This window comes from Lytechinus pictus, chromosome 6 (genome assembly GCF_037042905.1).
Source record: "Lytechinus pictus isolate F3 Inbred chromosome 6, Lp3.0, whole genome shotgun sequence".
In the NCBI taxonomy this organism is placed as follows: Eukaryota; Metazoa; Echinodermata; class Echinoidea; order Temnopleuroida; family Toxopneustidae; genus Lytechinus; species Lytechinus pictus.
In genome coordinates this window covers 3779756-3807732 of record NC_087250.1, presented here as the reverse complement: position 1 = coordinate 3807732, position 27977 = coordinate 3779756, and the positions used below count along the sequence as shown (strand labels likewise).

Sequence of the window (27977 nt, the reverse complement as noted above, 5' to 3'; positions counted from 1 at the left end):
CATGCACATGAACCCTGAGTTCATGGGATGTACATTGGGGGCATCATGATTGGGGGAGCCATACTATATACCCTCTCGACATACAGACATCCCTTGTCCTCATATGCCCTGTATTCTATTCTGGCTATCATTCATTTCATCTGGTGCTGAATTATGGATTCATCTTCAAGTGATGAGGGAATAAATCCATATCTACCACATTACTACCAACCCGGAGACCAGTCGGTGAGTCTGCATTTTTATTTTATATTAGAATTTTTAGATGGTTATGCTGTCTTGTTGCTAAATAAAAAAGGAAAGGATGGGATGGTCAGGACTCGATGCAACATACCATCCCATGCATACCTACCATAATACTTTGGGTAGTTTTTCACTACTCAAATTATTGTATGCAATTACTATATGATGATGATTTATGTCCACCCCCCCCCCCTCCCCAGCATCTCAACTTGTTTTTGCATGGACCGACAAATTTCAGTCAGATCATGCAGATATATGACCAGCTACCCAGCTAGCAACAAATGTCCATGCAAGATCCCACAAGATCCTCGTTGTCTCGGACTTTTGCTCACGTTGCTTGATCGTTTAGAAACTATTATAGACAGGGGCCGGGGGTGTGGGGGATTTCCACATTACGAATCAAATGTGTTGCCAAGATGATGTCCTTCCATCAGGAACTTTAGATCGACAGGGCTGTTTGCAGAACAGGGTCTTTGAATGTAAATACTAACCAGTACAGCGAACTATAGTCAACTCTCTAGATCCCCCCTCCCCCACTGCAATTGCGCTGCACGCATGCACACTGCACTTACAGACATCGATCGCGTGAGCCGGGGGGGGGGGGGGGGGTGATTTTGACGGTTTCGCGATCTGTACTGTAAAGTGCAGTGGGAGTGCATGGGACCGGGGAAAACCTCGAATGACCTGCATAGACACACCCGGGTCGCTGGGCGAGGTGCACGGTGGCAGTTACATGCATGCCCCGATGCTATGCATGCAATACCGGGAGACGGGATGCACTAATGCAAGGGAACTTGATGTGCCGGGAAAATGGGGGAAAATGGGTCGACGTTGGAAGGAAATAAAGAATTTTATAAGTGACTGGATGAAACAAAATGATTATATCACTGTAGTATCATTTTCCCAAGTGTAGTATAAAAAATCTGAAATTTAGGTCAGAACTGGGGGGGGGGGGGTCAATATTGCGACGATCCACGTATTCATGCATGGGGATAATAGGTCTATAGTTTTTTACACTCGCAGAACGTTAGCTTATAGAGGGAATGCCCCCTATAATTACCAGAACAATGAAACAATCATAATCTTCCTGGGAATTATTTTCTAAAGGCATGCCCCTGAACGTATAGGCCCTATGGTAATGTAAATTTCTTTTATGGAAATCTTTTTACCTTGCCCAGAGTGTAAAACTGTAACAAAATCATTTTGCAGCCAGCCGCCTTTTGGTATGTCAAATGTTTATCATGAAAAGCAACTTGCTTCGCCGCTGATCCCTGGCTTTCTTTCTGCATTGAACTGTTTTGAAGCCTCCACCCACCCCCCCCCCCCCCCCCCGGAGAACTTTCTATGTGTGGAATCGACATTTTCCACAATTTTGCCGAAATTACAGTAAATCTCACTCGAGTAAGGAAAACCTAATTGTCGAACCTGGCCATAAGGCCATAAATTTAGTAGTAATTTCATGTCCAGATATCGATTGGTAAAATGGTAGGATCTATCAATCATGTCTCATGATTCTGAGGCGAATTCATTATTGACAAATGAACATGTAATACACAGCGTGCATTTCTCTATTTTTGACAGTCGTCTCCAGGACAGCAACTCGAGGGAGAGTGGTTGGATGCAGCTAGTGGGCCTCCTACTAATACTGGCGCTGAGTCATCAGTGGTAGTACAGCGGGGGCGCGGACGAGGGCGCGGACCGCGTCGCGGACGTGGTCTGAATCGAGTGAGAGGCCGAGGAGCAAGGTCCAGAGGACGCGGTCGGGGGATCAATCGCGATGCTGGAGCCGGAGGATCGAGCTCTGGACAAACACGTCGGAGAAGGCCGATTGCTCGACAGACAGGTATATTCGGTCGCCAAGTCCAAACACATATTGTGGAACGTCGTGAAGAGCGCCTCCAAGAACTGCGGGTAAGTGTATGCATTTTAAAAATTATATATACTCTCTCGATCAAATATATTTCACAAGGTACAAATACGTACAGATTATTGCTGTGAGGGGCGGCGGAACGTATTGTCCTTTATTTTTTTTATTATTTTTTTTTTGGGGGGGTGTCAAAGCCAAAAAATGAACTTATATGCAAAAATTTGTATTTTGGTGGAAACGGATTTTCACCATGAGATTATCTGCGTGAAGAAAATGGGTGTTCTGTTGTAATTAGGTTGAGCAAAGCATATTTTTTTTTAATTTCTGATTGATAGGATAGGCCAATTTAGTCTTTATGGGATTTTTTTCCGCAAGTGTTTCGAACAAAAAATTCAAGTATGGAGTTGTAATTATCTTTTTTTTTGGTCAATCATGGCGCTAATTACTGTTAAACTGGCATTCTGGTGAGATGTTGCAAGCTCAAGCTTTTGGACATTTCATGTAGCAAGACATGAAAACTAAATATTCTGGGCAGTTTTCGTAATCATGCGAAAGATACGCATCTAACGTATTATATACATGACCAGAACTTTTTAAGGACTGCATTCAGTGACTCATGAATCGCACCAATTGAATGATGCGAGTGCAAAACATGAGCTCAAAATTTCTGACATTCTAACCTGAAATAGGACATTCAGAGCATTATTGTAGCCAGGAACAGAATGAATACTTTACAAACAATAATTGATGCGAGTACAAAACGCGAGCCAAATATTCCAACCAAAAAACAGGGCTTTTAATTTTTGTAACCATGCCAGGATGAATAATTGGTTCATTTTCGAAGGGGCATTTTTCCCACATAGATTTTTTTTTTCGGGGGGGGGGGGGGGGCACCCCTACCCGGTTCCGCCGCCCTTGGTTAATACAAATTAAGTTTAATTAACATAATCATCACATGCCCCCTTTTTCTCTACCCAACCCCTCTTTCTCTCACTTGTCCTCTCTCAATACCTTTTTCGTTTTGCTTCTTTTGTTTTCATCCTCATTACTGCTATAATCATTTTTAATTAGTGTTATTAATTTACTATGATTTCTAATATTGTTATGACTATTATTCCATACTTTTCCTTACATCATTTAAAACAAAGCGACAAGCACATGTACTCAGAACACATTCACATCTTCCATTGTATCAAGTTGTTATGTGAGACAACAAATGGTTCATCAAACTGTAAGCATTTTCCTTTTCTCTATCTTTTATTGTCAAGGAGCTTATTCTCAACTTTACCTTGGAAGAAATTCAGCAGTTAATGCTCAGTGTAGCTGAGCGTAATAGCGGTATGCTGCTTGACCTCATGAGAGCACCCCCTGAACAAGAGCGCCAACCACAACCACCTGAAAATTTGTTGCCGGGATGGTGCGTCTGCACAAATTGTAGGCCAATGCGGCGAGATGTTGAGATGGTGTGTTGTGGGCTCCAGCCAGTAAATTGTATTTCACTCACAGAGGTGCGGATACATTCTTCTTACATGAATTTACACATAATTGATGTTCCTTTTCAATACATTTACGTCTTCCCCAACAATACCACAGATGAATTCTCCTATCGAAATAATCACATCAGCCCAAAAAGACTCTAGGCAAGAAATAAAGTATGATTTGAATAGGTATCGGGAAAATAGACAACCATAACATTAAAAAGTTCACCAAAATTAGATGAATAACAAATTCATGATCAAGTTATTGAATTTTCAAGTTTTGCATAGCTTTGGTAAAATATTTATATGCACGTCATGAATCTGCAATGAATGGGCTGATGATGCCGCATCCTGATTTTCCCTTTTGTTATGTTCAGCATACTCGTAGAATTATCATGTTACAAAATTGAGAAAGGGCAATGACAAATGAATACTCAAATAGTGAAGGGCTTGTTTTCATATGAATAAAAGCACAATTATTGGAAGGTGGGAGGGAATCGATTAAGAAAAATCACCTCTTTTGTCAACTTTAATGACCATTGATGCCTGATAATGGAAAATTTTCTATAGTATGTTAGATTTAATGAACATTTCTGCTCACAAAGCCATAGGATAACATACATTTCTTGTCACTTTTTTGAGGACAATATGATATTAATGGGATACAATGCATTCCAGCAGCGTTCAGGCGAATGATATCTGCGATCTTTGACTTTCTTTCCCCCATAAGTAATCAGATGATTGACATTGCTATATGCACACATGATTCAAGTTAAATGTTCTTGAAAAGGCTCCTTAATTATTGTGAGAATATTTTTAGGTCGATAATGACCTCTGGGATATATGATCTTGATGCGTCCAAAATTTGAGTTAGCCACCTTTATATACATACAATATAATGCTCAAGTTTATCCACCAAACAAAAGTTATGCATATAGGATCCAAGTTGAATGTAATACATCAAATTATTGCAAAAAAGAAAACAGGACAGACATCCTAAAACATCATGCCCTCGATACAAACTTTGATGAACGGAGCCATAAAATATCCACTTTAATATCTAAACATCTTACAACATGGTGCGATAATAAGCATGCAAATCAACTCGACAATACATATTTGTGCATTTGAATCAATGTATTTCTCAATTTCTGGAAGAATGTGAGAGTGTACATATTACAGCCAAACACGTGGCATAACAGTATTGCATGGTTTGACATACTTTTTGTACCGTCAGGTATCACAACACAAATTTCAATAACAGATAATCCAATAAATTTTTGCCTTTTTGTCTCAATCATGCAGCACTTTGCAGCAATTCTAGACCCTTTTGTGGTCAACCTTCAGAGACGAGGTGCCCGTGAAGCTCACAATCTAGAAGATGACAATCAGGCACCTGGTGCAGAGCACAACCGGATCAGGTGGCAAGTGTATCGGTCATATACTTTGTGGCAGCATGGACGTCTGGGTGCTGGGAATAGGGTTGTTATTCCGAGCTGTGTTGTGACCCGTACAAGATCTCGCTACCCAGATCCCAATGACCACTACACAGGTTTCCATCATGCATTCTTGTGTAAGTTAAAATAATTGTATATAAATTAGCACTGTCAACACTTATCAACACAAAGCAGAGAAGAAATTTCTTCTTTAACAAAAAAAGTGTAACATATGGCAAAATGCAGAATTTTCACATCAAATAAACTCAAATTAAAAATTGAGGCCTCCAGTTCTTCAAAATCTACTTGAAATGTATCAGAATACTTCACACAACTAGCAGTTTTGCAATCTTTGACATGTATCTCCTTACAACTTTAAGTTTAAACTATGATTTTTTTTCAATGCAGATGATAGTTCTACAATAAGAATCTGTCCCTCCTCATTTTTGTTGCCTTTTCAGACAGTTCTCATTCTAATTAAACCTGCTCTTTTTTTTCTCAAGGAGGTTTTCCATCGGTGGCCTTGGAAGTGGTGCCAGACTTTTACGGATCTGCCTTGGGTCATTTGGAAGCATTACTGCTGGCCGATGCAGAGGTTGGTCATCTCGGCATCTCCGTTCTAGGATGCGACTCACCATCCCTGGCATATAAGTGTACTTCTTAGCAGTTCGGACCTTGGTTGTCACCCAGTCACCTGCATGCTTGGACCATTTAGCTCGCAATCTTTTGGATAATTTAGAAAAAACAAACAAAATGTACAAGCATATTTGTTAATATTAAGTTGAAGAATGTCTTGGGTGTAAGATGAAAAAAAAATGTACGAGTAATTTTGCACATGATCAGTAATGATGGCAATATGCATGTGTAGAATTCATGATACATACAATATAACACACATGAGCCAGTAGTAGAAGAAATTTTGTAATGTGAACCCATGCATTACCAGGAAGTTTTTGTCTTCATACTGATGTTTAGTGATATGATGCTATACCCTTACGCTGCAAATCTGATCTGAAAAGTTCACACGTCTTCAAAAGAAAACAATTTTGCTATGTGTTGTGCAGTCAGAACATTGTGGAACGTAATTTTATATAGTGTGCTTTTTACATGACCTTCCAATAAAAACAAACATGCTTTGGATTGTCAGATATTGTTGTTCCGTCTTTTCATTGTTGCAAAGCCGATTCGTAATGAGAGTATGAAAGAAAATGCCAAGGTCTTTTTTCCGTCTTTTCATTGTTGCAAAGCCGATTCGTAATGAGAGTATGAAAGAAAATGCCAAGGTCTTTTTAGGTTGTAATAAAAACAGTGGCCAAGCAAGGGATATGGATGTTGAATATCAAAATTTTTTGTTATTTTGGGGTAGTAAGGGATGTGGATGTTGAATATCAAACTTCTTTGTTATTTTGGGGTAGTTTGGTTCTTCTATCTTTATTTTTTAAGGTCAAGTCCATCCCAGATTAATAATGATTTGAATAAAAAGAGAAAAATATTTAATCAAAATTGGATGTAAGATATGAAAATAATGAGATTTTAAAGTTTCGCTTATTTTTTCACAAAACAGTTATATGCACATCTCAGTGCCATGAAAATGAAATAGGCGATGATGTCCATCACTCACTATTAATATTGTTTTTAATTGTTTGAATTATACAATATTTAATTTTTTACAAATTTGACAATAAGGTTCAACTTGACTGAACCATATAGTATTGAAACAATGCTAATTTCACATTTTCTGCGAGGAATTAATCTTTGTTTCAGTTGACAATGAGAAAATTAGAATATTGCATATTTCATATAATGAAATACAAAAGAAATAGTGAGTGGATAACATCATCAGTCATACTGACCAGGTTGTACATATAACTGTTTTGTGAAATGAAGCGAAAATTTAAAATGTCATAACTTTATTTTACATCCGATTTTGTTGAAATTTTCATTGTCGTGCTTGTTGGATTTTTCTCTTTTTATTCAAATCAGCTAATGGTTGGGGTGGACTTGTTCTTTAATAAAAGATTAACTGTTGTGCGGAAATGAGAAGTGATTGACAGCGTGTCAAATGGATTATCTATTGCATGAACTTACTTTGGATCTCCATTCTCCTTTACTGCTAGTGGTCTGTCCTTGTGCTCTTGATAATCTATCATAGCGAGAAGATTGCGGGCCCTGTATGCTGCATAACTGAACAGACGAACAAAAAATTGTTAAGCTAATATTAATAATGTCATCTTTTTCATTTTCATTCATCTTTTGTTTTCATTGATAGAGTATCAAGTTAACAAAAATGTTATTGAATTTCTGTATTTTAATCTTGTTATGAGAGAGATTTCTCCATCTCTGAGATGGACCCCCCCCCCCAAAAAAAAAAAAGAAATGAATTGGAGTTCATATACATTTCTTAAGTATTCAAATGCACACAATGAAATATTACAACAGGACCTATCACCTTGAATCCTGAGCTTAAACCTGACCACTACACCTTCAATATGCCTTCATGATCTCAAATGACAGTTACGAAAATGAACCCAACATCTAAAAAAAGGTGGTTCACGGACAAGTTTTGCGAATAATTACAAACACAATATGATCTTTTGACCCCTAGATGACCTTATCATCCTGAAGATTGTTGCAGACATAAAAAAAATGAGAACAAGTTGCACACACAAAAAAAAGGATGGACATGACCTCATATCATCTGACCCCTAGATGATCTTTGACCCCATCATTCTCATGGGGTCATGTGGCATTACCAAAGAATCATATGTACAAAGTGTGAACATAATTGATGCAAAATTAAAAACACAAGAGCAGGTTGAACATACAACTGTAACATATTCAAACAGACCAAAGAGTAAGAAACAGGAAAATAGGTCTCTAACGTACACAATTTAGGCATGAAAACAAAATCAAAGTTCCTCCAATCAGTAGGAATGAGATCAACCAAGTGGTAGTTGAGACCCCAAAGCTAATAAGACCATTGAAAATATGCCAAGTTTGAAATTGATGTCTCCTTGAACCTTGAATAGTAACCCCTTTCAACAGCTTTAAGGCTATCCCGGGATGTATGAAAACAGAATGGAAAACAAAAAACCCACAAACTTAATGCCTCTGGCAGAGGTATATAAATCAAATTTTTGATTAAATTATTTAAAAACATGTGTGTCATAGAAATCGCAAGGAAGTAACAATTTCTTACCCAAATGAATATCTCTTCGAACAATACATCAGAATATGGTTATGTAGTACCTCTAGCTCTCCTGTATGTCTGTAGTGCAAAACAAACAGAGAAAATTGAAGCAATCTTGACTCTCAGTTCTCTATTTAATCTTATTCTCACTTTCACATGATTTCATTGAAAGGGTAGTTCACTCTGACAAAAAATGTGGTGTATAAACATATTTTTTTTTATGATCAAGTTATTTTAAGACTTCATATGCCAGCATCTGCTCCATATGTTACCTAATATCATCGGCGGTCATCTGAACCGTCGTATCAGTCAATTTTGGTCCAAAAAAAAAAAAAAAAAAAAAAATCGATTTTGAGATTTTTGCAGAAAATAAAAGAACTACTCTATTCATAACTAAATTTCTAGGCAGCAATTTATTTTATTTTCTGAGATATGGGAGGATTTTCACGGTGATGCCATACATTTTTTTAAAATGCGAAAATCCCATTGGAAACATGCACCGTAACAGAGCGATAAGACGTATTGACTGACCGCACGCATTGAAAATCGCGGTCGGGGTTGTTGAATTCCCTATGGCGTTTTGTACGGGGGAAATCTTAACCACTCAAACCGTAATTACAAGCACGTAGCTCTATTGCGATATTTTCTCTGATCCTTGCTTTTTGTGTAAAAAATAAGGCTACTACTGTCAAGTAATTGTCTTGGTCTTTCCAACCATGTATTTTTCGAGCAATGAATATGTTTTACGGCTGGGGAACTTAATGTGAAAATTATAGTAAGCTTTGAAGTTGATTTCCTCTGAAATGGTTTTGCCCTGTTGTATGTGTATAGCATGCACAAATTTTGATTTTTCTGACATATTGAATGTAAAATCAATACAATTTTTCAATTTCTTTACAAAATGACGTTTTATTGTGTATTTTTACTACACAATCATGAGGCTAACTCTCCCTTACATTTCCAATTTTTTTATTCAGCCAAGGGCATGTTTATTAGCCCTTTAATAGTACACATGCTGACTCAGGCATAAGCTAATGGTTCAAACCCCCTCGCTATTTACCTTTTTGTTGTGAACCTAGAGCAAAGCTTCAAATAAATTTTAATACCAAAAATTCTCCCACATAATCACAAAAGGGGTTAAGAAGTGACCAAGATACGGTTTACCTTTTACTGTACCTATGAACACTAAAAGTGTCATAACTGGTATTTAATTTTTCATTCAGTTGCAAAATTACTCATCCTCATGACCTCATTTGCATCACTTCTAAAAGTAAAAACAACTTTGACAACACGCAAAAACTTAAGTTACCTGAAGTTCACAAATTTCACCAGAGTATTCAAGAACTTCTTGTCCATCACTAATCGGACAAGAGCCTTGTGGGGTGGTGAACCGGGCAGGAGCCACTCCTCCCTTTCTTCGATATCGCCATGCTCACATCGTGGCTCTCCCCCGAGGCCTTCAGTTAACAGCCACTCATGCTTGTTACAAACATGATGCACTATTCCTCTCCACTTGCTCTGAAAAAAAATGCACCAAAAATCATCATTCATTCAAAGTAGATCAAAATGAAAAGACTTTCATTTTACTGTGTTAGATTTTGTTAATTGGACATGTATGTATCTGCTTGGGGGGGGGGCATCAAATAATTGGAAATACTAGTAGCACATAACAAATTTTCAACAGGTCAGCAGCATTTGAATCACACAATAAATGTGAAATCAAAACTTAAGCAATATACAAATGTAAGAATGAATACAGTTAAAAAGAATTAAAAAAACATAGCTAGGTTACTTACGTAAAAAAGGTCTACCTTGCCCTCGCATGTCTCAGCACAATGCCAGAAGTGATTCACAAGGCGTTTCACCCAATACCTGAGTGGTTTTGTCTTTGCTGTACTTGCGGCCTAGATTAAAAAGCAATTGAAATTAAAAAGAAAGTTTCTCAAAATACGCTTTCTCCCTCCTATCTTCCTATCTCCCCTTTGTTTGCTTCTTCATCATCAAAACCTTCGTTATCATAAACAGTCACTTACTAATGAACTTTGTTTGCTTCTTTTCATTCGTAAATATCATCTCCATTTTATTCCTTCTCTCCTCTTTTTGAACATCTCATTACAAAGAAATGACAGCAATTTCATTCATAATTAATTCTTATTCACTGCTAGGAAATAACTCTTCATGAAACATGTGAGAAACATACCTTGGTTAACTTCTTGCCAAGATTTTTTGCACCATGCCATATGTCCCAACTGTGCCTCAGTTCTGGGTAATCCCTCTCTGTAAAAAAATGGGGTTTAGAAAACGTTTATTTTTGTATTATGTCTTGGGGATAAAAAATATGCAAAATTGTAAGGACTACTTTGATAATTTTACTGCTAAAAAAGTTATGGTTTCCTCTTTTTTTACAGATCAGCATTGTCGTTAGCAGTAATAGTAATCATTGTTATAATAATTCATTACAATTTTAAACTGTACAGTCAACCTGCTATGAGTGAAAAATATGCTTACTGATCATTCCAGCAATTGTGCTGTGAGCGTCCGTCACAAGCTCCGAGAGGCTGACACCTTTCGCCTTTACAGCCTCCAAAGCACGCTCAAGAGCAAGAGGCTCCATATTTGGACTCTTGTCCCCTGCCTCTCGCTTGTCCATGAATTCGACATGGACAATGTCCTTACTCTCCTCATCCAATAATGTGTATGTGCAGTACTGCGCACTAAATCCTGGCGAGTCGTTCCTTGCATCACCTACATAAAAGAGAAAATAAAAAGTTTTCAATGAAGATGACTGCAGAAAATTGTATTGCTGAGATCTCAGCTGTAAAAAGAGAAAGGGAAAAATAATACAACTTTGATTTTCCTTCCAAGTGTACAGTTTCTTCCTCTTCACAACAAACTTAATACTCAATAATATTCAAATAAATGTTTACTCACCACACACAACAACATCTTTCTCCTTGAGTTCATTGGCCTTTTCAGTTAAATACTTGTTGAAGCTATCCTCTACCTCTGGGCAAACGTAATGGCTCTGCATCGAGTGAAAAAGCCTGCTGGAGATAGGGTGCAGGCCCATCACCTCCAACATGTGCCGGACCTTTAGGTAATTGTTGCCCGACACAAATATGGAGGTGGCTAACTTTACGTCACCTACATGGGTTCTGTTGATAGTCTCCTGGATGCAAAATCTATCATTGTGACCATTGCTGCAAGTCTGTGGAAGGAAAGTCCAAATAATCCCTTTAAAAAAATAAAAAAAACTGTACACTCACATAGTCATACAGAGTAGAACTTCTGTAAAAAGTGTCCCAGAGACCAAATAAATTTCACATTTTTAGTTCTAAAGAACACAAAAAAGAGGGAAGAGGAAATCACCTTCTTTAACAAAGTTGTTTCTTATCATTCTGGGAGCAATGAGGTTGTAGCGTACATGAAAATCAGCAAATAAACTTTCATGGATCATGTACCTATTTCTGTTAATTTATTTTGACTACTGAAAAATAAAACCACAAGAAGGGGAGAAGGAAATGTGAAGGGCAAACCTTTATACTATACTTACCCACTCAATGTGCCCTGATGTGCCCGATGGATTAACGGTCACCTGATTAGGTTCCTCGCACACTTTGCACATTTTCCTGGCCTCTTTTGCAAGCACCTTTAGTGCTCCCTCTGAAGCTATAAACAACCTTGACTTCTCTGCCTCCTCTCCGGTCATCAGGGTTTTGTGGAGGCCGGACACACTTCTTGTTTCGCGCTCCTCCTCCTCCTCCGCTTCGCTCTCAATGCCAAAAACCTCCTCCTCCACATCCATGCGTGGCAGGGTCTTGGCAATGGCTCTGCATAAGAGAAAACAACAATAAACTGCAAAATTAAGAAAATATGCAAACATCAATCATTTCTATGCTTGTTCCTTTCTTACAATTACTGGTATAATATACAAAAAACAGTAATTTTAGAGTATCGCACAACATCAACAATAGTTTATACAGCCAATAAATAAATGGGCAACGTAATGAAAAGAAAAACAGTGTATAAGTAGACCAAATTTTCATGTCATTTCCTTGTGAAACAGAGTCAAGCACATCAATGTACATATTTTCTTTCCATTTTTTAAAAGGAAGTATAAATTTACAACATACCTCTCTTGATAGTAAGTTGGATGCCAGAGCTCTACATCTTCCTCATCCGATTCTGTATCAAGTGGGTAAATGAAATCCCCCTCTTCTATGGCTTCAAAATAATTTCTATGGAGGATACAAAGGGTGAAAGGGAGGCACAATTATGTAAATGAAAATTATATTTATGTAATTTATTCTCCATCTAATGACCTATGACAGAAAATCTGGCTGATAAGGCACACAGAGAGACATATACATGTACGCTGCAATATTACCCCACTGATGAAGATAGGAACTATCTCCAACACAAGGTAGCGAGCAAATGTGAAGTATTTTTCAAAGTGTCAATTCCCCTCTTTGTTATCTTTCCCCTTTCCTCTTCTCTCTTTTTAACTTAACTTTGACCCATCTAGTATTTGTTCCAACATGACATCCCCACACCTTGTTTGCTTTTTACAGTTTTAGACCATTACTATCTCTAAACAAGGGAGATCACCTATATATATCTGCTATGAATGACAAACTTGTCCAAATGCTGCCAACTGCTTCATAAGTGCTAATGTATGTTGCAGCCCATTATTGAATATGCAAATTGAAAAAAGCCTTAAAAACAATTGGGACTTACTCAGATTGTTCGTGGTTCTGCATACTCTCTTGATCTGTCATTTCATCGAGAACCTTAGGTCTAGTCGGAAAAGTTAGTCACAAAAAAAAATCTATATTACACATTTATTCTGCAACATGTCGTAAAAAAGAATGATAGATTCTGAACTGTACTTAGTCAATGTGCGTGCCTTTGTTCTGCCTGGCCAGAAATATATTACAGATTCTACTTCTACACTTTTCAAATACCGATTAAATATAACCTTTTGGTCAATTCCATTATACGTCATGAGAAAATTTTGAAGTCGGTCTTTTAACTGCCTCTAGCTATTGCAAGTCATTTTCCAAACAAAAATGATATTTGTAATATTACCCTTTACAGTTTAGGAACACAAGATTTCGTCAGATTATCAACATGTCTATATGCATATCCGACCTGAAGTTAATCACTATTGTATCATGAGAACAAAACATCTTGGGGTGAATAATAATCTGTGACCTTTTACCTTACAGCTTGATAGCAATAAATCTTATCAGATTATGATCCAAATTTTAATGAGTTATCATAATGGCAGATCATTATCATCCCAATGAGCATTCATAATCCAAGTACCGGTACAAGTTGATCCTTTAAATGTTCTTGACAATGGAAAAAATGAAAAACAAATGGACGGACAGAAAAATAATGCCTTTCGGCATAATAAATAATTTGTAAACAATAATACATAAACAAATTTGGTACTATAACTAGGGTCAATTCGGTATGTAAACATGGATGAAAGGGGGATTTGAATAAACAAATGTTGATAGTAATCACGCAGTACCTATCTTGATTTTGTGGACTTTCCAACTCTGCTATTGGCTCCATGTCGCTCACACTCATTTCTTCTATCCCGGATATTGATGTTCCAGACCTAGAACAGGAGACCAAAGATGGGGACATTATGTAAAGGGGTACATCCAAATTGACATAAGAGGATTCATATTAAATACCTATACTTTCTTTGGTGAGGCACTGATCAGGAACTGTATGGAGAAAAATGCATGAAAACAGTCAATTTGAGTGCACAAATAGATCCGTATGACCATTGTTTTTGCTTCGATGCAGGAACCAACAAAAAATTCCAGTTATTGTCAGATTAAATTTAATCCAATTATGATGCAAAATAAGAAAGGTATGACATTCCAGTGTTTTGCTTACTTTCTCAAAACAGTAAATGGAAAACCTTGTCAGTGATGTCCCCCATTCACTATTTCTATTGTAATTTATCATGTGAAAATATTCATTTTTTCCTCATCATAATGCAATTGGCTTTGTTGCATGTACATTATACAAATAAGAGCACCGCAATTAGAAATTGACAGAAAATAACATATTATACACATCATTCAATTGAATAAAATATGGTGCATGCATGAATTAATCAACTCTCTTCTTTGCATATTACCTATGAGGTGCATATGACAGTGCTTTTTTCATATAAGGGGGAACTTCAAAATTTCATATTTTTTTTACTTTACAGCATGTTTAGATGAAAATTTGCAGTATTATGGAAGTTTGATTTTTTTACTTTGCCCTTAAGTTTAGCACATAGATCCAAGCACACAATATAATTTCTTTTTCATAATTCACCTGTCTGACTGTGAATCTGGAATGCGTTGTGTTCTCCTGGGGAAATAAAGAGACAAGGAGGGGGGTAACAACTTTAGTAAGGCAAAAGGCTGACATGCATGCAAAATAGCAAATATGATAAGGTGGGTGTTTCATAAAGCTGTTTGTAAGATAAGAACGACTGGTGATCCTTTCTCTTGGTAAATGGTATACACCATAAACGATGGTTAAGCACGTAAGAAAGGACCACCTGTTGTTCTTTGCGTTTTAACATATCTCTTTCCTTTATTCCATTTGGAATGTTAGATTAAATTAAATCAATCTTAAATTGATCATATCATATGTTTATTGGCCCATTTGATGGTATTTCTTTATTCATGATCTGGTGAGAAAGTTGTAAATTGTAATATTAGTTTTGATACATTTTGTTGTGCAAAGTATTTCTATTTCCATTTCCTTTATACTTCATTTTCCTTTCTCTTAACCGCTTAGAGGCAATTTTGCGGTATATAAAATTGTTCTTATTATATTATTATTTAATAAACAGCCTCCAGGTAGATAATGAAATGTCAATATGCATAACTGTGCAGATATACATGTATGCATGTCTTGCTACCACCATGTTTGGACTTGTCTTTGCTTTACAAATATGAAAGAAGCAACAGACTATTGCCTGCGTGACCATGGCCAAGCCCACACTCATTCCAATATTTCAGGCAATTTTATTATTGGCAGAGTAGCAAACGAGTGTTTGTTTGCATCCCCCCCTTAAAAAAACAAAGAAGGCATAATGACATTTCAAATTATCTCATGCAGCTCTATGAAACAATTATTTGGTGGTAAATTTCTTCTGTCTGAACACAATAAATATTGAATGACAGGCTACAAATGGCAGGAATACATGAGTAGAAAATCTATTAATCTAGGCAACACATCCCAAGCATAAAGAGCCTGTTTCCTAGCCTCCTTTAAAACTGTGATTTTCAAAAGCAAAAAATTGAACCCGTGCAGAAAGTTTAATAATGAATAATTTTAAATAGCTAATACTTACTTTTCCATTCTGGGCACCAGTGGGGAGTTGAAAAATGGAATGCTATTGGGAAAAATCGGGGGGGGGGGGGGGAATAAAAGCTATCATGTAATTGTCAATGTTGGTAAAGATCTATTCACAAGAGAAAGAATGAAGAAATTTAAATACTTCACTTTAATATTAGTAAATTGATTTCCCTTTTCACACTAATTAAGACTAGAAGGCTCATAGTGAACAAAATTGTCTTTTTGGCCATGACAAGCTCGTTTTCCTAATTATATACCTCCTTCACAAGCAACTACAGTAGCTTGGTTCTACATGTATAACTGCTATTGGCATTGTAATCTCTGATATCACTTAAATTCATTGGTATACGCATCAAAGTAATTTCACATGGAACTTAGTCAGGGGCCGCGGAACGGTTTTCAAAGTGGGGGGGGGGGCTGACCATGCTAAAAATCACAATCATATGGTCATTTTTACGTTTTTGTACACGGTTTTGCAAAAAAGTGGGGGGGGGGGCTGAAGCCCCCCCCCCCCCAGCCCCCCGGTTCCGCGGCCCCTGTTAGTAACATATTTCATACTCCAGTGCTTGACCTCTGAAACTTTCAAACATTACCTCAAAACAATTCTGTTAAATTCTTCTTAATTTCTTTTATAATTTCCTAAAAAGCGCCTTGAGCACTGTACAGAGTGGATTTGACGCGATTTAAGTCTAATTATCATTATTATACTCCCACTGCATGTACACAGTAATCCACAGCTGTACTCTGTACATACTTCTCACCACAAAATTGCAGATTTCCTCCAACTTTGACCACAGTTTAGTAAGACCATACTGTACTTCCAGAAACATTAATAAAGAAACTAAACCTAATTCAGAATGGGTGGACCAATCAAAGTTAAAAAAAGCAATGTTCCTCAATCTACACATCAGATATTGTGACTAATGTAACAGAGGTGCAGATTGAAATTAACAATTTCACTACCCCCCCCCCCCCCCCCCCAAGAAAAAAAAATATATCCCTGGAACCATGGGATTACAGTTATATTGTAATCATCTACATGTACATGTACACACTAGGAAAGGAAAGGGGGTGTGTGTAAATCATTTGACAACATTTCATCTAACCTCTTTGCGGACAATGGAGTGCCGACTTCTTTATGACGAGGAGTTGAAACATCAAGATTTCTGCATAAAAAACAAACAGTATTACGAAACACAATTTAGAGAATGCGGACAAATAGATGGATTGAAGTTGATGTTAACATACCATGGTGCTCAAAAGTTAATGAACCCAACCAGAAAATGAATACTGTACATTTTAAGTGTTCAAGTTCTTGTTCAAGATATTTAATTGTGAAGTCAGGCGATGAAATATTACATTTAATCAAGTTTGTTTCTCTGAAAATTGTAGCATTGTCTAATTTCAACACTCAGCATGAAGGAGTGCATTTTCCGGTGGGATTTATTTACTTTTGAGCACAACTGTACTCATGACTGTACTTATGTACAAAAATTTACATTACACACACCTACATGTAAGCAGGAATGTTGAGCAGAAAGGATTACATTGCACATGTCTTAAAGCATCTTTTAGGCCAAACCAAATAATCATCAACAGGGTGAATCCATGATTTTCCAAAAAAGTGCCATTTTCCAATATCATTGGAACAAGGGATGGGAAGGTCAAAGGTAATCACATACATGTAATGTACATGTATATGAAGCTACATGTCCCTCTCCCCAGTAACATGAAGGAAAAGTAGCAAGAAAATATCATAGGAAGGAGTACACTTGCCCTTCATCTGTCATTGAACATAAAAATGAATAAAAATAATAATAAAAAAAAAAAAAAAATGATCAAATTCAGCCAACAAATGAATAAGCATTTTTGTGTAATTTTAAAAACATGCATAGATTCATAGTTATCTGATGAGTTCCTAAATTCTGTGTAGAGGGTTTTTCCCCAACCTAGAGCTATCACACATGTACCAAGAAAACAAAACAGACATTGATCAACAAATGAAGGAAAAAAGCATTTTTTAATGAATATATTTTGCATAAATTAGCTTAAATTTCTAGTCAAAATTTAGTGTCGAAGTCTGGTGACACTAAAGTAGCTCTACCGGATAGTGAAAAAAGATCAACAAATAAAAGTATTTCTTTATGTGATTATGAATAAATATTGCATAAATTAGCATAAATTATTTTCTGGTCAACATTTCATTACTTTGTATCTAAGTTTGGTGAACCTCATGCAGCTCTCCCAGATGGAAGAAAAAAAAATCAAAATCAGTCAATAAACTAAGAACATATGAATTTTGAAAAATGTGCAAACATTTATTTCACATAAATTAGCACAAGTTTTTAGTCCAAATTTCTAAATTCTGTGTAGAAGTTCAGTAAACCTCATGAAGATTCTAACAGATGGAAGCAAAAAAAAAAAAAAATCGGTCAACAGATAAAGAAGAAACGTTGATTGCGAATTTTGAAAACTGAGCATAAATTAGCATACGGTATTTAAGGAGTTTCAAAATTCCGTGTACAAGTTTTGAATCCTCCACCTAGTGCTAAAATATAAGCAAGCAGAATTTAAATCAGACTTGAAATGACGAAGAAGCATTTTGAAAATGTGAACGGACAACAACAGACAACGAATGCCATGCCTCAGCATAAACTCATCTGGTCCTTTGGGCCAGATAAGCTAAAAAATCAAGAAAAAGAGGAAGAAGCAGAAGTTGAAAGAGAACAGAAAGATGATAATAATGATTATGAAAATGAAGAACAAGAGAGAATGTTCCTATAACTTGTGAAATATTTCAACAACAAAAATTCTAAAAACATTTTTTACTCACTCTTCTGAATTTCGGGACTGCTCTTCTTGTACCTTGTACCTGGAATGTGTAATAAATGATTTCAAATACAGATCTATTGGGCACAATAACTGTGATAGTTGAAGAGAAAGTTTACTAAGTATTAAAACAAGGTATTTCGAAGGTTTTCCATTTCAACTGAGATTTCAAATAAATATTCATGTGCACACTATAATAATATGTAGCAATTGTGAACATTTTGTGAATTACATGTCTACATGTATGTGCACCAGTGGGTACTGTGGAAACTTAGGGCAGCTTCTGCACGTACCATTCTAGAAAATAAAACGTCACTTCTTTTTTTTTATGCACAATTCAAAACACAACACACACGACCAAACAGCGGCGTACCTAGGATTTTCCAAAGTGGGGACAAATTTGCCCGTCAAAAAAATTGACAAGCAAAAAAAAAAGGTCTGCAACCACAACCAGAAAAAAATTGGACAAGCCAAAAAAAAAAAAAAAAAGGTCTTCAACCACAAATAAAGGATTTCGTTACAGATAAAGGATGAAAATTGACACGCAAAAAAAAGTCTTCAAGTTCAAAGGGGGGCGAACAATTGTGGCTCATCGGGGATAAGTTGTGACTGTCAGGGGGGGGGGGGGCTACCTTGTAAAAATGTAATTCAGAAATGTCCACTTCTGAATAAAATGTTTCATCAGCCTTACAAAATCTTCTACACAAAATGTCAAGTATGGTACAGTATATGTGTGAGGAACTTCAAGTTGGTTCTAAATCACCAATTTTGGGACTGATAGAGCATGGAAAAGAAAGAAAACTTTGTGTAACGTAAGAATATTAGTTTTACTTGTTTTTAAAGATTGTGATGTTGCATGAATTTTATATTTTCCCCCAATAAATTCCCACCTTTGTCACCCGGAATATCAGATCGAGTTCACGGTCTCGAAGTTTGGGTAGGTGGAGCGTAGTGTAGCAGTAGTGAACTGGAGCCTGCACAAACTTTGCCGGAGGTAGGTTGGGTGAAACACTAATTCTTAAAATAAAGCCATGGCCCGGTCAGACCTGCAGTTTTGCAGTAGGCAAAAAAAGGCCTAAATAAAACACCAACTTGTGTAAACACTGGTCACTGTCATGACTGTCACAACTGCACTGGGTTTTGACTGTGTGCCTGGCCTAAACTAAACTAAAATAAGAGTATCGATAATCGGTATGGACTGTAGATCCTAACGTTACTTCCATAACTAACCATGCGAACCGTGACTTTGGATTAATTTTGTCTTGAATATATTTGGATGGGGGTCGGGTGTCCGGAAACTTTATTTTTGAAGCCTTCTTTATTGTCTCAGATTACACTAAAAATATGAATTTAATAGTTATAATCATCATCTTGTATTTTGTTCTCTCTAATATTTCCTAACATTTTGTATAGCATATAGGCCCAGTTGTGTGTCCGGACGCTCAATTTTAGAAAATCATTTCGAAAAATTTTCATTCAACTTGAATGAAAATTTTTCGAAATGATTTTTATTAAAATTTCAAGGGAATCAAGGGAAGTCTTGTCAATTTTTAGTACAAAATGTCAGGAAATATTATACTTTTATAGAGAACAAAATAGAAGATGATTCCAACCATGACACCTATTGAATTCGTATTTTAGTGTAATCCAAAAACAAAAAAAGAAGGCTTCAAAAATATAAAATGTCCGGACCCCCGACACCCCCCCCCCCCCCCCCCCATTATGCCCATCCTACTAAAATTAAAAATTGACGTAACTTCGCTTATAAAATCGATCGTCCGGACACAACCTATCATGCCTGTGTCCGGACACCCAACATCTTGGTATTCTAACGTTAGATCTAATATTTAGATTCATTTCACTCTCATGAATTTGACCCAACAATCAAACGTTACTTACATAGATACGAGATGGGATAGAACATCCCTGTCGGATGACAACCCTTCCACTTCGCCGATTCTCCTCAGCTCCTTCGTGAGTTCAACTGGAACCTGAAACGTTTTCTGACCGTATCTTTTGTTGCGCTCTCTCCTAATCGCCTTTTTTTCGGAGTCTGTTTTTCCTCTTTTCAAACGAACTTTCACCTCCTGGTCCATACTTCGACTACCGTTTGAACCGGCAATTAAGGCAGTAAAATGACAATGTAAGTAATGCAGATCGCAGAAGCAGTGAGAGGTGATACGTGGGTTCCGTTGCGCAAAATGTAATGTTTACGATTTTACCATGCATATGCGCCCGGGCCCGCCCCGGCCTACGGCGCCGGACGGCCGCGGCCACGTCTTGACAGTATACGCTAGCCACCAAGCAAGCCAAACAGCGAGCGCGCGCTATTGAAAACCCGATGAAGTTGATTGACATTTCTCTTGAGAAATAGGTACGATCTCAACGCGGAGGGAGGCACACAATTTTAATTTTGAATTACGAATTTGAAAACTCGTCTAGTAGACGTTTGACAATATAATCATATTTATCACCAACTTACAACTTTTCATCACAAATAAAGACGATTTCCAGTGTTTTTAGACACAAATACATAAACTCATAAACATATTTCATCTTAGTTTGAGATTTTTTTAAATCGGTTGCTCACAAAGTTAAACGATCCCTTTAAGCAGTAGGCGAGTGCATTTTATTTGAGGCACTTGCCGGCTTAAAACGAAACTAGAATTTCAATTTCATTTTATTTTCCCAGCGTGTTTGTCCCATTGAAGACACCGTTAGAAAAAAAATCGCATCCAAATAAAAAAAAAAATCGCAAAAAAATCCAAAACCCGAGTGATTTCGAACGCGACCCGAGTGATTTCGAACGCGAACGCGACCCGAGTGATTATAATAAGCCAGGTCAGGAAAACAAGATGTGATATAATGTAAAATAAAGGGGACTTATTGAATGCCCATAACTCGCCTATTTCATAACCAATTTTGATGAAACTTGCTTTAAATTGTTCCTCTTGTTTTACTCTTTCCAATAAGATTGCTTCTCTTCTTAAGTTTTGGTTTTGGTTTCCCTTAAGGGATCGCAAACTTATTATTTTTGGCGTCCCGACGCGGCGGGTCGACGTGTTGCGGGAGGGACGATCCGGTTTTTTTCCTGTTCAAAAGTTGACGAGGAAAAAAATTAATATCGCGTCCCGCCGCGGTTGGGGCGATTGACGGCCCGCCGCGGTTGGGATGATACTCGCGAGCTGCAGCTGCTGGCGCTGGCGCTGGCCGGTCCCTCGTCTGATTTGAGCTCACATGAAAGCAATGCCATACCACGCTCAGTCTCGCCACTGCCCGTGTGGAAAAGATGGTATCAGAAAAATTATTGTTCGATCTCTAATATTGATCGAACAACACCCTGACCTACAAAAATCCGCAGACTATCAAATTAAAATACGATAACGTCGCTTTACCTTTGAAATTGAGGTTAGAATCGCCCGATATTTTCCACTTGAAATACATGTGTACGTCTTGAAACCTGCCTGATAGCACGGTGCGCGCTGTCATTTTGAATTGTGGAAGCGAGGAAACTTCAACACAGCTGTCTGTACATACATGTACGTACTGCATGCTCGGCCGAGCAGTTCGCCCCTTTACAAATTCAGACTCAAGTTTTCGACTTCGACGACCACGAAAAAACTATCGGATGGTATAATACCACATGGTCTACTTATCAGTTCGCCCAACTTTACATAGATCTAGTCTAAACCCATTTCGTCTACAACCAGTTCCTCTGAAGTAATATCCAATTCGTCTAATTCTCACTTGGTCTAATAACCAATTCGTCTAATTTCCACTTGGGCTAATCAAATTCATCTAATGAGCATTTGGCTGAAAGCCATTTAGTCTCATTTTCAGTTGGTCTAACACCACTTGGTCTAATTTCCACTTCAACTAACGTTCACTTGGTCTAATTGTCATATATGGTATTATGACCGTTTGGTCTAATTTCCACTTGGTCTAATATTCAATTGGTCTAATGACCACAATAGCCAATTGATCTAATGAACACTTGGTCTAATAGTCAGTCTAATGACCACTTGGTCTAATGCCCATTTGGGCAAATGTTGTCACTTGGTCTTTTTTTCATTTGGTCTAATTGCCATTTCGTCTCATGTATTTAATTGTCATTTGGTCTAATTGCATTTGGTCTAATACCAGTTTGTCTAAATAGTCGGTTGGTCTAATACTAGTTGTTCTAATCCTCACTTGGTCCATTATTTATTTGTCTATATTGCAGTTGTTCTAATGTGCAGTTGGTCTAATCCTCACTTGTATATCAACAAGTAGGTGTAGCCCGAATGTTGCTAGCCCATCTGATGATTAGACCACTAGCGTACCTATGGGGGGGGGGGGGCAGACTGCCCCCCCCCCCTGACGAGTCACAACCCATGCAAGGAATGTATACATGCCATCCAACCCTTACCAGCCGCCAATGGCCCCTCTGAAGTTTAATTTTTTTTCTGGTGCGAAATGTCCTTTATATCCTGTTGAGGACCTTTCATATATTTTTTTGATTTATTTTTTATTTTTTTTATATTTTTGCTTGTCTATTTTTTTCCTGGTACGAAATCTTTATTTGTGGTTGAAGACTTTTTTTTTCCTCTTAAAATTTTTTGGCGGACGATTTTGCCCCCCCCCCTGTGGAAAATCCTAGGTACGCTACTGGATTAGACCAAGTGATATTCGACCAACCGTCAGTAAACCCTTCTACATGGGTTCGCTTTGGTTTTATAAAGCGCTAATTTGGATTGTTGGATTACTTTCGCTCCTAAATTATGTCTCAGAATTTATTTAATTTTGTCTTTATTGTGAGATCATGATTCGTTGAGGTTTTTTTATTGTGAATTGTTGATATTGGAATGAATATACAATTTTGTATGTTGACCCTGTAGGCCTATACCACCACCCCCAAGAAAAAAACCCTCCTTACAGCCGACGTTAAGGGGACTTGAAATTTGTTCATTCTGGTAATTTAAGGGTCAAGCAAGAGGAATGCGAAGAGAGTAAGAATAAATGTGGCTTTACTTTTGGTAGAGAGGAATGGATCTTGCTTCCCAATTCTACAGTTTGCATGTCACGTTTGCGACATCCCCATCCTGATCTGACTGGCCCTCATTGTGAGCCCGCCATTTTTTGGTGGGGGGGGGGGGGGTTCCTGTCCATGCTAACACACCCCCATCCTGATCTGACTGGCCCTCACCCGCTTTGGAGGGTCCCATTTTAAATATTCAAACCAGTTGGGACGGATCGAATAAAGTCTGTTCATACGAAACAGTCTGTACATCATTTAGATTTTAGTCATGCTTAAGGTTATTGTAACGAATCTATGTGGATTAGGCCTACAAATGACTTTTCTGTCTTTTTGGTTTTCTCTGTATTGTTTTCAAATACGTACCGATTGTATCTCCATGATTGCTCTTTATACTCAATTTCCTACCACTCTTTGTTTTTTGTAGAAAATACGGGATCAGCCTATATAGACTGGTCTTTGGCCCTTGTTTTCTCACATCCACTGCATTAATTCTGTGTGTTCATTTATCATTAATAGGACCAATATGTTTCAGTATGTGCACTTTATACATTTGGACACTTTTGCCTCTTTTACTGCATGTGAAGAAAATTGATTTTGAGTTTGAATTGATCGTTTATTAAATCAGGAATGTTGCATGAACATCAGCCATCTGCATTTTAAAAACGGATGTAAAATAAGAAAGTTGTCATTTTAAACTTTCGCTTATTTATCACAAAATATATGCACAACTCAGTGAGTCATGCGAATGAGACGGTGTTATATTGTTTAAATAATACACTATTTCATTTTTTTTTTACAAATAGGGATAAAAAATATTGACTGAACCATACAGTATTATCAATGTTCAGGGAGGAATTCATTGTTGTTTCACTTGATAATGAGGAGAAAATTAAACATTTCATATTTCATATAATAAAATATAAAAGAAATATTGATGTCATCAGTCTCCTCAATTTGCATACCGATCAGGATGTGGATATAACGGTTTTGTGCAAATCAAGCAAACTTATAAATGTCATGACTTTCTTATTGATTTTTATGAAATTTTCAGTGTTATGCTTGTTGGATTTTTCTCTTTTTATTCAAATCGATGTTTTTGTTGGGGTAGACTGTCTTGTCCATTGTCACTCCTATACTTCCTATACGTCAATGATGGTTACATGTAGTTGTCATTTTGATGGAACCTTTAAGGACAACCCATATAATAATAGATGGAGGCATCATTGGTCTGAAAAAGTCTGAACATTTTTATCTGTTCTATTATTCCATTAGTATTTACTTACCTTAACCTGTTTCTTGCTCGTATTGATTTTACTTTATTTTCGATTTTTGTGAGTTTTCATTTCATACCATTTTCAGTGTTGCATGCATTTTTGTTATTATGCACGATTTCATCATTGGTCTTCACTAAGACCCTACAATGGATCATCGGTCTGCACTCAGACCCTACGATGGATCTTTGGCCTCAACTATTGACCCGACGATCGAACATAGGCTTAACTAATCCCGCAGTAACATTTCCCTTACGGCGGCCGTAAGGCGAGTCTAAAAACAGTCGTTTTAACATTTTGAACCAGATTCTAGCTATCATGGTTTGAATAAAAATAAATAAACCTGCATGCTGTTGTCGACTCGCATTACGGCGCCATAGGGGGAATGTGACTGCGGCATGAGGCCAGACGAAGGATCAGATTTGCCTTGATAAGGTAAGGTATCCGATGACCGGGGTGTCAGATACATAATGAGACTTCAATTTCAAAGGGGAGCAGACCCCCCCCCCCCTCCCCGGCAGCAGACATATGGCATTAAGGGCAAGATCTACAAAAAGCTTTGAGCGTGCGATAATCACGATCATCGCCCCTCCTCATCATGATCATATTTTATTGTGATTCATCATAAATAGGCCTAATATTACGACCGACCTTAAATTATTGGCTGGATATAACACAGACCACCCCCCACATAAGATTGGAGGGTCGCCAGTCATAAGATGGTCGCTATACGCGAGTCATTTAATATTATGTAAGACATGTATTAAGCTGAGGGTCGCTATAAAGTAGCAAAGGATTGTAAATATATATAGGCCTAGTCATAATAGAGAAAGAGGATCGCTATTCATAACCAAAGAGGGTTGCTAGCATGGTCAGTCCAATTATGTGGAAAAGCGTAGGGTTCAATATTCAGAAGGGTCGTCAGTAGTTGAAGAGGGTCGTTATTTATAATGAGAAGAGGCTATACTCATGACGGTTGCTCGTCAGGGTCGCTTGTCATAATAGCAGAAAAGTCGCTAATCATAAAAAATAGCAGATGGTCACAAAAGCAGAGGAGGGTCACAAGTCATATTCTGAGAGGGGGGGGGGGGGGGTAACGGAAAATATATTCATCCACATTTCCCCCAACAAGATATCTTTAAGTCTAATTTGATAATGCAAAGTCGAAGCTTGAGTTAAAATTTTTGATAAAATTTTCATGTATTTAAACCTGAAAATGTGAATATTCCAATTCTAATCCATACTGTTTTTTTTAAATGTATCTTACCTATTAATGCAAGGCGCGAGCTGCAAATTCTTATTCTCCCACATAAAAACTGATATTCTTTTGTAATCGTGAAGAGAATAAGGACAAGTCCACCCCAATGAAAAATTGATTAGAATAAAAGGAGAAAAATCCATTGAGGATATAACACTGAAAATTTCATCAAAATAGGATGTAAAATAAAAAAAGGTATGACATTTTAAAGTTTTTTTCTTTTCTCAAAACAGTTATAATTATGCACATCCCAGTCGGTATGCAAATGAGGAGAACGATGATATCATCCACTATTTATTATATGAAATATTCTAATTTTCTCATCGAGTGAAACAAAATTTAATTCCTCCCTGAACATGTGGAATTAGCATTATATGGTTCAGTAAGGTTGGCCCTTATTGTCAAATCTGTAAAATATGAAATATTGTATGATTCAAACAATAATATACAAAAGAAATAGTGAGGGACATCATACTGTCTCATTTGCCATTTGCAAGTTACTGAGTTGTGCATAACTGTTTTGTGAAAAATAGGCAAAACTTTAGAATGTCAACTTTCCAATTTTACATCCGATTTTGATGACATTTTTATAGCATTGTGGTAGTTTGATTTTTTCTCTCTATTTATTCAAATCAATTTTTTTTCTGGGGTGGACTCGACCTTTAATAATGAGCGCGAAGAATAATTAGAAGAATTAATTGCTCTTGATATTGCAACTTTCAAATCAGCATATTATTTTTTTTTTTGGGGGGGGTGTTATAGTATGTTGTTTACTTAAAAATCTCAGTTTGTCATATCACAGAAAATACAAAAATCGGCTTGATCATTTACTTCGCACCTGCACAACAAGGGCCTTTTTATCATTGCAAAATAATGTGCATAGAATTTCCTGTTTCGGGGTCTAAATCTTAGAGAATGAGCTCCCGCTTCGCGCTCGTATTAATTAGATGCATGCCGTTCAGCATGTTCAGAATGTCCGGTTCTGTCAAGACATTAAATATGAAAAAACGAATAATTTCATGCTTCATTGCAATATTGTTTGATCGATCAGATACCCATCCTGTTCACAAAAAGGAATTAGTGTCCAGTTTTCAAATGGGGAAAATAAAATATATCCGCTCGCATCACTGTGAAGATATAGGCATACTTTACCTCCCTATTGGAAAAATTGGATCCGCCCATAGCGACCCTCTTCTTATAAGGTCATAATATAGGCCTACGTACCCTTATATTATGAATAGCGATACGACAAGCAGACCCCCCCCCCCCCCCCCCCCCGTATTAATAGCAGCTCTCTTTGTTGATTATTACTGGCAGGTCTTTTTTCACGATTGATGGCTATTGCCAATTGCGGTCGATGATATTGTGACTTTTGGTGCCGACTCGTGACCCCCTTTCCCTTTTATGACTAACGAACGTTTGCAACTTAGTGGTCCCTTTGACTAGCGGTCCTTATGACTAGTGGACCCCGTAATAGAGAGTTGAAAGTATAACCTTATGTGCACTCAGTGTACCCCCCCCCCCCTCCGGTCAGGATGAAACGAGTGTTATTGGGATGGTGAAAGCGGTAAACATTACGTGCGTCTCTTTTGGATTGTATCGCGAGTATTAAACTTGGAGAAGTTTCAAGGCGCTAGTTTTTATTTCATCTTCCAGTCGTATATAGAAAAAAAATCACAGAATCATTAATGACTTACAAGATGCTCAGTGTAAAAATTGAATAAATCCATTAAAGGTGAAGTCCACCCCAGGTAAATGTTGATTTGAATAAGAGAAAAGTCAAACTAGCATAAAAATTTCATCAAGATCGAATGTAAAATAAGTTAAGACATTTCAAATTTTCACTTATTTTTATGCGATATGCACAACTCGGTGACATGCAAATGAGACATTCGATGAGCTCCCCAACTCTCTAATTCTTTTGTTATTTATTGTTCGAATATAATACAATGTTTCTTTTTCAGGGTTCCCATAGTCATGGAAAATCCTGGAAAAATTTATGGTCATG

The 27977-nt window shown here is 37.2% G+C and overlaps 2 protein-coding genes across 4 annotated transcripts; one reads left to right on the top strand and one right to left on the bottom strand.

Annotated features, from left to right (window-relative positions):
* Window positions 1–79: 79 nt before the first annotated feature.
* LOC129269420 (uncharacterized) lies at window positions 80–6165 on the top strand. Of its 2 annotated transcripts, XM_054906918.2 has the most exons (5): window positions 80–225; window positions 1822–2151; window positions 3376–3615; window positions 4891–5158; window positions 5525–6165. In XM_054906918.2, coding segments are annotated over exons 1-5 (912 nt in total). In that variant the 5' UTR covers window positions 80–153; the 3' UTR covers window positions 5527–6165. The 2 variants fall into 2 exon arrangements, with proteins under 2 accessions (XP_054762893.2, XP_063956777.1); XM_064100707.1 differs by lacking the exon at window positions 5525–6165 and having other exon boundaries at window positions 4891–5212.
* On the bottom strand, window positions 3346–20629 carry LOC129269419 (uncharacterized). 2 transcript variants are annotated; one of them, XM_064100706.1, is made up of 17 exons: window positions 20323–20629; window positions 18428–18466; window positions 16701–16760; window positions 15590–15631; window positions 14560–14595; window positions 13751–13840; window positions 12949–13008; window positions 12345–12449; window positions 11765–12041; window positions 11143–11419; window positions 10720–10956; window positions 10412–10488; window positions 10008–10115; window positions 9521–9729; window positions 8221–8289; window positions 7110–7205; window positions 3346–5744 (listed from the first exon to the last, which is right to left on the bottom strand). In XM_064100706.1, the coding sequence occupies exons 1-17, from the start codon at window positions 20517–20519 to the stop codon at window positions 5495–5497; spliced, it is 2229 nt and encodes a 742-aa protein (XP_063956776.1). In that variant the 5' UTR covers window positions 20520–20629; the 3' UTR covers window positions 3346–5494. The 2 variants fall into 2 exon arrangements, with proteins under 2 accessions (XP_063956776.1, XP_054762892.2); XM_054906917.2 differs by lacking the exon at window positions 20323–20629 and adding an exon at window positions 19314–19372.
* Between the last annotated feature and the right edge of the window lie 7348 nt (window positions 20630–27977).

Excerpts from the sequence above, each read along its gene's own strand:
- LOC129269420 (XM_064100707.1), top strand. The coding sequence starts at position 154 with ATGGATTCATCTTCAAGTGATGAGGGAATAAATCCATATCTACCACAT. Across the intron at positions 226-1,821 it reads ACCAACCCGGAGACCAGTCG|TCGTCTCCAGGACAGCAACT; the intron begins GTGAGTCTGCAT and ends TATTTTTGACAG. Across the intron at positions 2,152-3,375 it reads AGCGCCTCCAAGAACTGCGG|GAGCTTATTCTCAACTTTAC; the intron begins GTAAGTGTATGC and ends TTTATTGTCAAG.
- LOC129269419 (XM_064100706.1), bottom strand. The coding sequence starts at position 20,519 with ATGGACCAGGAGGTGAAAGTTCGTTTGAAAAGAGGAAAAACAGACTCC. Across the intron at positions 13,841-14,559 it reads CCAGATTCACAGTCAGACAG|GTCTGGAACATCAATATCCG; the intron begins GTGAATTATGAA and ends CTCCTGTTCTAG. Across the intron at positions 9,730-10,007 it reads GCAAGGTAGACCTTTTTTAC|AGCAAGTGGAGAGGAATAGT; the intron begins GTAAGTAACCTA and ends ATTTTTTTTCAG.